Genomic DNA, 13,603 nt, shown 5'->3' with positions numbered 1-13,603 from the left:
TCTCAGCAAGCAGCTGAAAGGGAGGATAGCTGCATCCCATCCTTTTTCCAAGTTGGAGAAGAAGTACTGGGGTCTATTTATACCTGATTTTTTTTTTCTGTGTACAGCTGTAAGATGTAAATTTCCAGTTCTATTCTGAGAGTTCACTTCAGTCTGGTAGAGGATTAAAAATAACATAAACCCTCCTGGCTACACTGGGATGGCTTGTTCTTGTGCAGTGGTAGCTTGCTCCACAAGTATTCTTAGCAGCCAATGGAATTCTTGGAATAAAATCCTTCCTAGTACTAGAAAAGAACTCAGAATTCACAACTTGGGCAATGCTGGTGAACTCCAGGCTTTTATAATTTGAGGATTGCAGTGCTCAAATGGAACAAATTCGAAAAAAAAAAAAAAAAGGTGATTGCTTGACATAAATCACTCACTGTCCATAATTCATGTGGAAAGATGGCCTGTATTTAGATCAGTCAGTAAGATGATGTTACAGAGCCTAAAAATTGGCTTAGTATTTGTACAGAAAGAAGATAATTCATTATTTTATACAGAAATGTATCCTTGCAGAAATGTATTGTACACAATGTTGTAGGACTCAGCTTTAATTAGACCACATTTATGTGGTGGGGTGAGGGAAGATTGGAAACTGTTTTATTTCATTGTACTCTTAATATGTGGGGGTTTTGCAACCTGAAATTGTTCTTCAATAGAACAGAAACTTGGTTCCATTATGGACTGTATGCACAAAGACAGATACCACCTGATATCCTGAATATAGTCTCTGCTCTCTCTGTATGCTCTGGCTGTCCACACCAAGACATTTTTAAAAGCTATAACTTTCTGTGACAAATTAGGCACTTGTTTTTAAAATTATTTTGGAGCTGTTTGATTTCTTGATACGTATTTTGTTTCTTTGTTCTCTTCTCTCTTTTCCCTGTTGCTGGGGGACGTTGCAGGATGCAGAGATGCAGCATTTACTCACTGACAGTGAGAACTGCAGCGTGTCACTGAGCTCCAGCACCGTGGCCACGGGGGAAGGCAGGCATGGGACATCAGCCATCAGCTTCCTTGGGGCCCTGAGGATTCCTGTGAGTGCCTGTGCTGCTCCTCTTCAGAATGAAGTTTTGCCTCAGAATTTATGTTTCCATGAAGTTCTAGGTGCTGCAGTAGTGGGTGTTAACTTTGCATCACGGGTCTTGTCATGCAGGGGACTTTGGGCTTGATTAATTTGCAGGAAAGGGGGCTGAGAAGGGACCTCACTGCTCCCTTCAGCTTCCTCTCTGATAATGTTCAAGAGGCATTTTGATAATGACTTTATCAGCATGCTTCAACTTGTGTCAGCCCTGAGGGGCTCTGGCAGTGGGACAGGGTGATTACTGTAGGTCCCTTCTGACCGAAATAGTTTATTCTGTCCTAAAGTCTGTTCTAAAAGTTGACTGAACCTAATGATATGTAATTGTTAAGGGTGGAAGAGCAAACTGAGTCCATATAAGCACTTCTGTGTGTCAGAACTGCCTTCTATGGCTCCCCTTTTTACACTCCTCAGCATTGTTTTAAAAAGCTTTAATCTTAAAATCTCTTGTCTGAGAAGTTTCAGGCAGCCCAAACATTTGGAGTGCTGGTTAAAAAAAAAAAAAAAATGAAGTTTCCTCAAGGTCAGAACCTGTCATTTTTGATTTTCCTCTCAACCTGAAGCCTGAATGCAGAAGTAGGATTATTTGCAGATTGATTTGGACCATGTGTAGAGTAAAAAAAAATTCCTGCACCCAACCACTGCATTCCTGCATCTTCCATCATGTTCAGTCAGGTCCTCTACTGTTCTTCCTGTAGCAAAGTGAAGTAGTGGGTGCAAAATTGCTGCTGCTGCCACCTGGGATCTCTGAAACCCTGTGGGATTTATTCTGCCTTGTTGGGGAGGGTCACAGCTGCATGTGGAGTGTGTGTGCTGTTCCTCAGGGTAACTGCAGCCCTCCACAGCACGGATTTAAGAAACCTGGTTTCAAACAAGAAGTTATCAGATGGTGACAGGAATGAAGATGGGTTAATCTGGCAGTTTAGTTGCAGCTCTGTGCAGTAAATGCACTTTTATGTGCTCAACAGGAAAGAGGGTGGAGCAAGTTGGAGCTTTAAACAGGCCATTGCTCAGTCTGTGATGTGCTCTTAGCACGTTCTGATCTGAACTGTATCAGACTGGTTTACTGGCTTTTTATGGAGCTGAACAATAAGGAAAAGATTCTCAACCCACCTGAAGGAAGGAAATAAAGAGCACAAAAAGATGCCAGTTTCTCTGCAACACACTCCAAACCTACTATAATGTTGTATACAACTTTATTTAAGGGAAATAAGTGATGCAGGTGTTCCGAAACAGTGTAAAACCCTTCACATTATTTCTGTGTCCTCTGCTCAGGTTATTTAGTACCATTTTAGTGTTCTCTCTTCAGGCAGATCAGTACAATTGAAAAGAAGCATGTAAGTAAAATACCACAGTCTGCTCAGAGTGCAAGCTTTCTGCTCTTAGGGGAAGAATGTTTCCTGGGAATTCATGAGAGAAAAAGAAAAGCCTAAATGCTTCCTTGAAACCATTTTCATAATGCTCTGTGAAAACAAATAGCTCTGAGATACTAACTCCCTATTTCATTGTTCTGTCAGGGAGTTGTGGAGTTCTCCCTTTGTCTCCTGTTTGCAAAGCTGGTGAGCTACACTTTCCTCTTCTGGCTTCCCCTCTACATCACAAATGTAGGTGAGTATTACAGGAAAGGGGTACTGAATTGTGGCTGCGGAGTCCCTGCAAATATGAGCTTGGAATAAATAAGAAAATAAACATTACTGCTTCTGAAAGAGGCTTTCTCTGCTGCAGTAGCAGGGGAGTTGTAAGTCACCAAGCAGGTTTATGAATCCAGTGTTATGAGAGGGCATTTTCAAAACAAACAGAAGTGTCTGGCTTATCTTCAGCAATTCCAGGCATAAATGCTGTCTCTTTGGCTCTTGCAAACAAATCAAAAAGTTTTACTTTCTAACAATATTTTTCAAGATTGAAGTGTCCTATTAAAACATATACAAAATAATGTAAATTAGTTTCTTTATCTGTTCAGTACTGATGTTTTGACTTTAGAGTGCAAGATAGAACAACTTTTTAGCAAGGTCTGTTGTGACAGGAGAAGGGGTAATGATTTGAGATTAAAAGAGGGTAGATTTAGATTAGATATAAAGGGAAAATCTTTTGCAATGAGGGTGGTGAAATGCTTCAAGAGGCTGCCCATAGAACCTGTGGATGCCCCATCCCTGGGAGTGTTCAAGCCCAGGCTGGATGGAGCTCTGAGCAACCTGATCTCATTGCAGATGTCCCTGCTCATGGCACAGGGGTTGGACTGGATGAACTTTGAAGATCCCTTCCAACCCAGACCATTCTGTAATTCTGTGATTATAAAGGTGGTAAAATGTCTCTTCCAGTGAGAGTAATTGCATTCTGTATTGCTGAACACCTACTTTTTGTTCTACTTCTTTTACACAACGTCACCTTATTGTGGATTATCTGAATAAAGAATTCTGCTGTAAGATGCCTTTGCCCTGGCATTACAAAACTGCTGAGATTTCCATGTTTTATAGTCCAGAAATGAGACAAATGTTTTGCTTCTCTTACCAGAGCATCTTGATGCCAAAAGAGCTGGGGACCTTTCTACACTGTTTGACGTGGGTGGGATCTTTGGTAAGTTTTAATGTTATTTCACTCCTGATCACACCAGTTCAGGAAAGGCTCTGGTGTACACAGCTTACATATTTTATAGTTCATATTCATTATTTCTACTGAAGAAGAGTAGCAGTAAAGGTACTGAACTGAGTTGAAATATGAAAATCCAGTAAAATACCTTCACAGCCAGTGCTGCTGTCCAGTACAGATCAGAACAGACAAATTATGGAATCTTTTATTTCCATCAGCTCTGGCCCATGAGTCTTGGTCACCACCCATCAGAATACTTCTGTCAGTCTAACTTAAGAGAGCTGTCTGGTTTTGTTCAGGGGTGTGGATTTCCTGGGCACAAAGGTTAATGACCGCGGGTGTTTTGGTTTGTTTTTTTCTTGATGCCTTCTATAACTGTATGTGATAAAACAGGGAGCTCATAAGAATAAGGACTAGGCTATTCCTTTATGATTTTCAAGATGACCACTGAATAAATTTTCATGCCAGTGCAGCCAGTTTAGTTCATTTCCCTGGTTGCAGTGGGGCATGGACAGAGAACCAGGTTTTCTATTGAATGTGAGGAATTAAGAGACCAGTGAGTGGATGCCAGAGCTCCAGCAGTAGGCCCATGTGGCACGTGGTAGAAGCCTTTTTGCCTTGGATATTTGAAATAAATAATGAGGAGGAACAAGTGTCTGCTTCTGTTGTCTCCAGGTCAAAACTGGTTGGGTTCATGAGGATGTTTCTGTGTGAGTTGTGTTAATATGCAGTAAAATCCATTGGGTTCTGGTGCATTAAATTAAATGCAGTGTGTGTTTTGTGCAAAACACACTGAATGTTTTCCTCACACCTGTGTGTGTTCTTTCAGGTGGGATCTTGGCAGGTCTGATTTCAGACAGGCTGGAGAAGAGGGCATCAACCTGCGGGATGATGTTACTGCTTGCAGCACCCACAGTAAGAGCCTGCCCCTCTCCCACAGCTGGGACACCATTCCCTGGACACTTCTGCAGGCAGCATCTCCCAGCCTGCATGTAAAGAGTCCAGGCCAGGTTAAAAACTGGCATGAAAAGTTGAGCAAGTATAGATACTGGGGCTAAACAAGTCAAATGGTGGGGTTTTTTTGGGGTTTTTTGTTTTGTTTTGGTTTTGTTTTTTTTTGTTACAGAATATATGGAAAGTTTCACTCTCTTGTAAAAGTTGATGTTCAGCTGTTAGTCAGAATTTTAGCTGCTCAAAGGCTGAAATTTCTGAGATGTAACTGTTGGGTGACCAGCAGATGGACATGAAAGAGACATTTTCATTTGATTTTTTTTCATGAGTTGTATTCTGTGCTGTGTTGAAGCTGCAGTTGGAGAGTTTAAAATTAAGTGGTCCCATAACACAGCCCTTCTGGAAGGACATGGAGGAGGGGGATCCTACCCCTTATCTCCCTTCTGTGTCCAATCAAAGTCATTCTACTGTGGCCTGAAAGGGTCTTTCATGCAATTCCAGCTAAGATATCTTGTAGTTAACATGGGGCAAATGGGGAACCCAGGATTAGTCCATATGTTGGTATTCTGAGTGCTTATTTATTCTCTTTACAGCTATACATGTTCTCTGCAGTCAGTAAAATGGGCCTTGAGGCTACTGTAGGTGAGTATTTTCAAATTATTATGCCTAGCTTTCCATGAACTTTGCATTTATGACCTTCGATGCTCTTTCCTTTTTTTCCTTTGTTTTCTATTTTATCTATTCCTTAGAGGGGAAAGTATGGAAGCAAATTTTTAAATTTGGTCTTTCAGGCTTTTTACAGGCTGAAGTGGAAAGGTAGGGGATGAGTAAGGGGTGGCAAGAGAGCAGATCTAATTAATAGCATTAGTCTTCTAATTAATAGCATTAGTCTGCCAAATGTCAGAGATATTTAAATATTGCCTGTAGTACTTTTGACAGCAGCATTAACTTTACTTGAATAGGCAGAATTCACCTTTCTGTGGCTTTCTGTGTGTGGCCTCAAACCAGAAATGGAAGCAGGAGTGCTGGCAGTGGTGTCTCACCTGCCTGGAGGCCTCCTTCACTTTTAGCATCCCCTGCTGCTGTGCAAGGAGAGAAGGGACTTGTGGGTCTGTCTTCTGGGCAGCCCCTGCACTCATGGTCAGTTTGGTCAAAGATTCCCTTTTCTGAGACCTCCCAGGATCAGTAAAGGCCCTGGGAAGAGCTTTTTGTCTCAGCCCCATCTTCTGGTATGTTTGAGAATTCACATCATGGAGTGAGCATCAAAAAGAGAGAGGAATGGATATTGGTTTTCTTCCTTCCCCAATTCTGTATTGAGTTCAGGGGAGCCAAGGAAGGATTAAACCACTTGGGAGCCACGGGCTGTGATGTCTCCTGTCGTTATGGTGAATAATTTCTCATGTAACTTACATGTTCCTTTTTTCTTTTAACTTGGAACAGTGATGCTGCTTATCAGTGGAGCCCTGGTGAATGGCCCTTATGCCCTGATCACCACTGCTGTCTCTGCTGACTTGGTGAGTTTGGCTTTTCCTGTGACATTTGGCCTCCAGAGAGAGGCCTTTGACTTCTGCTGGGTCACCAGGGAAGGGGCTGCATTGTCCCAGAGCAGAAGGAGCAGGAAAAAGGCAATGCTGAACTCAGCCACTGAGATTTGTTTTAGAATTTGTGTTTTAGTGTGAGGGACTGCCATGCTTGTGAGAGGCTTCTAAATTGTTCTTGACCACTCACAAGACTGGGTGACAGCCCAGATTGAATCTGAAGGTTGCATTTAAAGCTAGGCCTCTGTACAAGTGCCTTGTCCCCTTTTATATTTTGCATTTTTAAATGATTGGAGAAGCTGTACCTGTGTGAGACATGAGCTGGTGATTTAATTCCCATCAGAAAGTTATATCTGGCATAGATCTTAACACAAGTAAAGGTATGTGAAAATAAAAGTCCAGGTAAGCTGCCAGCACTTCCAGCAGGATCAGGCCAGCCAAGTCACAAATGCTATGTAAAAATCAACACTGCTCAGCAGGGAGACTTTGGAAGTTTGTTCTGTAATGTGATGGTTCTTTAGAGCACCAAGCAAGAGGCAAAAGTCCTCTTATTATCTTAAATACAGGAATGTTTTAAATACAGGACAAGGAGCAGGGTAGAAATCTCCAAACATCCTCTGGAGCCCTGTCCTTGGCCTGGAGGTGTTGGCAAGACCGAGGTGACCACCAGGCAATGCCCATTTCATCCTTGGCAAGGTGCTTGAGGCAGCTCCCCAGCACAGATCCCATGTGGAGAGGTGGGAGATGGAGGGTGCCATCAGATGGAGGGTGCCATCAGAGCTCCTTCAGAGCTCACCCAGACTGGCTCTGAGCTATCTCTGTCCCTCCAGGGTACCCATAAAAGCCTCAAAGGGAACGCCAGGGCCTTGTCCACAGTGACGGCGATCATCGACGGCACGGGATCTGTGGGTAAGAGCTCTAACAGGTTAAAACAAAGCATTTTCCAAAAAATGGGCTCTTTGGGTCACATTTTACCAGGACTCCGAACAGTTTTGGAAATGGAATAGCACAAAGGTCACCTGAAGCCTCCAGTGGTCCCACCCCTGAGGGTGGGAGGAAGGGGTGGGGGATCACTGTGATGCCTTATGTTTTAATTTTCATGTTTTCCAGACTCTGTACTACATTAGTATAGAACGCTGAACTTCCTATAAAGTGTTAGCAAGTTCTCCTCACAGCTTAATCCCACAAAACAATCCTTTTCCATCCCAAGAACCTTTGCAGCTTCAGGCCCAAAAATTGGAAACAGCAGCAAATTGAGGAGAGCAAACTGGGAGGATGGGACCTCATAACCTGGAGCTGGAATTGGACAATTAACCCCAATATGGAAATGGATCAAAACTTTTATAAAAGTGTGAAAACTTGTGACCATCTTGGGTGTAGCTCTTGTACTGCCCAAGGTGTATCCTTTGAAAGCCTTTTTAATAAATCCCTAATTTATTCCTTTAATGCTGTCCAGCCTCTGTTCCAGGCAGCCTCTCTAGGAATTAACTAATACTGGGCACAGACAGCAAGAGGAGATGGCACTGGGCTATCCTGGGAGCTCAGGGATATTTTATTTATGCCCTCCATGTAGAAGGGAAAAAGAAGTAAAATTCATCTTAATGTAGGATGAGCATTTTGTTGAGCCAAAGGCAGATATTTATCACACAGCTAAGTCTTCCAGTTTCCTATCTGTACTAGTAATGTTTTGCACTTACTGGGACTTTTTAACCCATCAGGTAATACTGAGTTAACTAGGTGGAATAATGGATATTCTAATTCAGAATAACTACATTTCAGTACAGTGAATCTTACATTGCACAGTTCTCACAGTGTGTAATATAAAATACCAAAATATAATGCCAATATTATGTTTTAGGTGCAGCTCTGGGGCCTCTCCTGGCTGGCCTTATTTCCCCTTCTGGTTGGAACAATGTGTTTTACATGCTCATGGTGGCAGATGCATGTGCCTTGCTAGTAAGTCTAAAAGTTTAGATTATGTGTATTTCCTCTGTGCTAAACTATCCCAAAATACAAATTGTCCTTTTGCCATTTCAATATTCTATGTTGTGTTGGACTTCCAGTGGTGTAGGAGATATTCAGTCTAACAGCAAATGTGCTTGTTTTGAAGTTCTCATCTAATTTTAATCAGAAGTGCAGATCAGTTCTGATGAGCTTCAATTCCTGAGCAAATACCCAGCTGTTGATTGCTGGCTGAGCAGCTTAGAGCAGGCATAATTGCAAGTAAACCTCCACATTTAGACCTAGAAATTGCCTCAGACTCCACTCACAGAAGAATCACTTCTGTTTTCTTTCAAGCCAGTTTGTCAAAGCCATAAAAAATGTTTTCCTACATTGCTGTATCACCAAAATCACCCTGATAATGAAGCTGTTGAAAGTTAATGCATCACATTTTCCAGATGGGCCCTGAAACTGCTATACTGAGTTAGATGAAGGGCTGGCAATTCTGGCTTTTGACAGGAACAGATGTTTGGGGAAAGAAGAGCACACAGGTGGTGGCTTGGTCCAAAGCTCTGGGCTCCTGCAGAGGAGCTGAGAGTGTCAGACCATTCCCTTCCTGACACTAGAAAATCAGAAAGCCTTTGTTACAACTGAGGCTGTTTTTTTTCTAAATTCAATTTAAACACCAACTTTAAAAGTAATTTTTTCACGTTTAGGAGTAATTCTCTGGAAATTAAATAAATTAGGTAAGTTAATAGCTGAAGTGTGTTGCCGCTGGTAGTCAGCAGCTTGTTTCAATATTTGGTGTTTCATGCTGCAGAGTGAGGTTGTCATATTTTTCCTAGATAAGGTTCTCATTGTTTTTCTCTTACAGTTATTGATTACAATGAAAAAAAAAAAAAAGCCACATTTCTTTGAGGAATCAATTAAAACACCTCTGCAAAGCTCTGTTTTTGAGAGGTTTGACTCTGCAGTTACAGTAAATCCTCTTTTGCATAACTGTTCTGTTTTTCCTGGTTCTTGCAGTGCAGCATATGTATACCTGGGTTCAAATGTTATTTCTCCAAGGATACCTGGAGGGGGCTTTATCCTCTTATGTGGCATTCAGTTCTGTCATTCTTGGCTGCTTCTGAAAATCTTTAACTCCTCAAAACGTTCATACTTTACAGCAGTGAGCAAACTTATATTTATAATAGTGAGATTCTGAGGACAGCATAACCTGAAAGCTCCAATTGTATCTTTAATGTACATGAGAACCATCAAATTGTATCTGTAAAATCACCTTCCCGCTGCTATCTCAACAACCCTTTTAAAGTGCACTTGAAATCCCTGATGCTGCACAGACAAGCAGATGTGACTGTCTGTACTCACCTTGACTAATTGTGGGATTAAAGCTTTTCACACACAATTGTTTTTGCAAATAGCAGCTAAAATACTTCCACCCTCCAAAATTTCTTTCTGACACGTTTTCTTGAAGCCTCGAGGTCCCTCTGCTGGTTTCTTTGCACATTTGCTGGTAAAGTAAAACCAGAAAACCACTGTGGTTTTTAGGAAGAAATTGATCTCTCAGATGCAAAAAGGAAATTATTTTCCTCTTGCCTGCTTATTGTGAAAACTCCTCTGCCAAATATTATTGAGCATCTGTCAATCTTATTTTTTTTAAAACAAGTTCAGCATTACAGGGTAATGTTTCAAATGAGAAACTCTCCAAATAACAACGAATAATTCTGCTCCTTGTTTATCTGGATGATACTAAAGGAGATCTTGTGATTGTTTTTGCAGCTCTTACTCCGTCTTATCCAGAAGGAACTTCAGTGTCATGCAGATCACACCCTGTAAGTGGTTTCTGTAGCTGCTGCTCTTTAATAACACCTTGAAAACACATTTCTAATCCTTCCATATATAGCCATAAATGATCATTAAGGGTGGAAAAGACCTCCAAGATCAATTCCAGCCTTTGTCCCATAATACCTAAATGTAGACTGGACATGTTAAGGTTTGTGTAGATCCATTTCTGTCTGGTTTAATTCTGCTTCAAAAGAGTAACCTCAGTTTGATGTTTTCAAACCATGGAGATTTTCCTTTAGAACATCTTTCAAAAAATATCTAAAAACACACCTCTGTCACAGTCTCTTGTTTGTGGTTTTTTTTTTCCCAAATATTTAATCCTCCATGGGTTTCATTATGCAGATGGGGAATTGCCTGCCCTGTGTTTAATAATAGTTTAAAATGTAACTTTTTCCAAAGTTGTTCTTAATGAAAAGGGTGACTCTGAATGAATTTACAGTATTTGGAATGGAGAAAAAAAAAAATCCACTGAATCCATACACAAAATCTAAGTTGGGTCACTTGATTGTAGAGTTTTGGAGGTGTAAAATGGAGAGAATAGAAAAACGCACAGCAGGGGCTGGATGCTGCCTTTTGGTGGCTGTTCTGCCCCACACCTCAGCCTTTCCTGCCTGGTTGCTTTTCTTCCCCAGGTTCAAAGAGCACTGAGCTACCAGAGCTGGGATGAGGAGTGTGCCAGTGGATGGAGCTGCTCCCTGAAAACTCCATGGGACACCTTATTCTGTATTTAACGAGTCTCTGTGTGGTGAAGAGCCTTGCAGGTTTACTGGGAGCAGTGTGAGACGTGGTGAATCCCTGAAGCTCTGATTTTTGCACATGAATAAGTACCTCAGGATGGCCACTGTTCATCAGAGAAGGGATGGGGACTTGGGAAAGGTTTCAGCAGCACGCCTCAACTGAGCCAAAGAGGAATACCAAGTGCCTTTTTTATTTCTTTTGATAGGTTGTTTTTAATTGAAACCATGAACTGTGTATTTGCCAACAATCAAGGCAAAGCTAGAGCAGGAGGAATTTGAAATTTTAACAGTCTGTGTGTGACTGTCCCAGGGTCAGTGAGCAATGTGTCTCTTATGTCATCTTGTGTACACTGAGAGCATCACTTTATAGAGGACAATATCAGCTGGTTACTAAGATGTGCTGCTATTAGGATTTGAAGCTGCTCAGACAATAATCACCTGGCTGTATTATTAGTTTTTAGCTACAGTGCTACTTCACAAGGACAGCAGCCAGCCTTTTGGTAGGTTATAAAATGGAATTTACTCTTGCTGTGTACTGCAGTTAGCAGTTTTCACAGATCCTCTGGATGGATGTTAGTCCTCCATTAGGATTATTCAAAAAAAGGAGTCCTAAGCAACAAAAAGCAGTTTATGAGTCAGAATTTCCAGTGGGGGCTCTAATGATTTTTCAGGGCATTATAAACTGGTGGTGCAAACATCATGGAATTGTGCTGCTCTGCTAGGCTGGGCTGACATGAGAGGGTTTTTTTTGGGGTGGCAGAGAGCTGTGAGCTGTCCTGTGTTCAGCAGCAGGGGAGCTGCTTTGGTGCCCACTGGCACAGGGGTCCCTGTTGGGTTCCAGTGTTGCTGTGGGCACGTGGAAGTCACTGTCAGATCTGGGCCTTCATATCCAGAAATCTCTCTCAAGTGGCTCTGGGTTTCAGATTTGGAGCCAGAATATCAAAGAAAAGTTACCTGTGTGGGTGGTAGTTTGCAAGAGAACATTTGAGTACCTAGTGCTACCCAGAAAATAGATGGTTTAATGTCTTCAGAACATATCATTTCTTTGTACAGCTGTCTCCTTTGCAAACAGAATGTTTCTGTGATTTTTTTTTCCAAGATCTACAAAGTGAAAAGAAATATTTTTTTTTTTGTATGGGGTGTTTGTACTTAGATCACACAGATTAGGTAATTTAAACTGTGTGTTATCTGTATTAAAGTTCTAGGCCTTTGTCTTGCTCTATGCTCTTAAGTTTTGTGAGACAGTGCAAGAGTCTTTACACTTGATTAGCAAAACACTTTAAAAGCCCTGCAGAATATTCAGGAATGTCCCATCAGCTGCTGCTAACACTTAATTTCCAGGGCTGTTTTGTACCTCCTAAGTCTTTGAGTTGCTTCACTGGTTTGATCCAGCACATGCTTCATGCTTGCCCTGAGCAGGGTCAGAATGGGCTCGTTTTTAGCTGCTTTGTTGAGCAGAGGTGCAGGGATGGCCCCACAGGGACTTGGGGAAGGTGCCAAGTCCTTGCAGGGAGCTCTAGGAGGGGCCTGTGCCTGCCCTTACCTGCATGGAAGGTTGACCTCACACATTTTGAGTAAACCAGGGGAGATTCTCAACAGCTGAACTCAAAAATCTGTGCTGTGCTTGGGCTGTGGTTAAATGTGACAAAATTGTGCAGCAATATTACTTGAAAAGACTTCCATCCTCCTGGAGTGGGGAACTGCTCCTGGAATGCCAAACTGCTCCTCTCTCAACCAGGCTGAGCCTGGGGCACTGCTGAAACAGCCTCTGATGGGGCAAAAATAACATTGCAACCCCAAAACAGCTGTCCTGGCACAACTCCAGTGCCTGTTCAGGAGGGAGAGATGATGGAGGACCACTTCAGCTGGGGATTCCAGTCCCCTTCCCCAAAAATACATGTAGAGCTTTATACTAGTTTACTGAAACAGTTCAAGCTCTGCTGTGCTCAGATTTTGAGAAGCTGTGCCCTGTGGGCTGAAGTCTGATGTTTAAAAGCTTTTGGTTGTATTTCTGAAGATATTTAAGTGTGTTTTGGGTTTTACTTGTTGGGGCTGCTGTTATTTATTTATTTATTTGAATGGCTTTTGCACTGCAGTGACTCGGGAATGGGGTAATGACAGATTACATTTCAGTTCCTCCAAGCTACAAATTTGTTGGACAAAAAGATTTGTTTTTCTATTTTAAAACAACATAAAGTCCCCCAAGTAGTGAATAAACTGTGTGTTTTGTTAGTATCAGGTGTTTAATAACTGGAAATGGGCAAGACTGACAAAATTTTGTATGTAAAAATGTGAGTGACCAGTAGGTACAGCCAAATTTAAATGTGACTGTAGGGTTGGTTTTGTTGGTTTTCTTAATGCTGATTATTATGAATTTTATCCATTCACCATCCTGTGTTGATTAAAAATAGATTCTCTTCTAAACAGAGTAGTGTTGGGTACTTTATCTTTTACCATCTCCATGAAGAAATGCTCCATTTGTTGGTTGGAAGGACAGACATCCCTGCTGGGACATTTGCCTGAGTCAGGGGCTGAGTGGGGCTCCTGTGATGACTTTTAAGGTGATTTTCTTTGTTGTCTGCTTTGCTTGCTCTTCAGTGTATATGGAATTGACATGGAAAAGCTTCATCCTTTCTCTCTGGCACTGATCATCTCCAACATTTATTGTCTTGATTCTGTTAAAATGTTTGAGAGGTTTTTTTGTGCCTCTGCCTGACATACAATGTCCAAACCACAGGTGCACTGGGGAAAAACTGATTGGAAAGGAAAACAACTTCTCGTTACAGAAATTCTGATCAAAATGTGCCCGAGGTGCCTCCTAGGAATAAGCAAATGATAGCTGGGGTGCCTTATGAAAGAAGGGAGACTCAAATCCCAGT

At 41.8% G+C, this 13,603-nt stretch overlaps 1 protein-coding gene across 9 annotated transcripts in view; it reads left to right on the top strand.

Annotated features, from left to right (window-relative positions):
• Window positions 1–13,148, top strand: part of SLC37A1 (solute carrier family 37 member 1) — a 35,139-nt gene extending 21,991 nt beyond the window's left edge. For all 9 annotated transcript variants that reach the window (XM_030283603.4, XM_030283600.4, XM_012569510.5 and 6 more), the window contains exons 12-21: window positions 948–1,079; window positions 2,641–2,731; window positions 3,635–3,697; window positions 4,539–4,624; window positions 5,254–5,302; window positions 6,101–6,174; window positions 7,029–7,107; window positions 8,057–8,154; window positions 9,922–9,974; window positions 10,620–13,148. In XM_030283603.4, the coding sequence (XP_030139463.4) occupies window positions 948–1,079; window positions 2,641–2,731; window positions 3,635–3,697; window positions 4,539–4,624; window positions 5,254–5,302; window positions 6,101–6,174; window positions 7,029–7,107; window positions 8,057–8,154; window positions 9,922–9,974; window positions 10,620–10,635 (741 nt within the window). In that variant the 3' untranslated portion in view covers window positions 10,636–13,148. The remainder of the gene's footprint in view (window positions 1–947; window positions 1,080–2,640; window positions 2,732–3,634; window positions 3,698–4,538; window positions 4,625–5,253; window positions 5,303–6,100; window positions 6,175–7,028; window positions 7,108–8,056; window positions 8,155–9,921; window positions 9,975–10,619) is intronic.
• The last annotated feature ends 455 nt before the right edge of the window (window positions 13,149–13,603 follow it).

The sequence above is a fragment of the Taeniopygia guttata genome, chromosome 1 (genome assembly GCF_048771995.1).
Source record: "Taeniopygia guttata chromosome 1, bTaeGut7.mat, whole genome shotgun sequence".
In the NCBI taxonomy this organism is placed as follows: domain Eukaryota; kingdom Metazoa; phylum Chordata; class Aves; order Passeriformes; family Estrildidae; genus Taeniopygia; species Taeniopygia guttata.
This window is presented reverse-complemented; position numbering and strand designations above follow the sequence as displayed.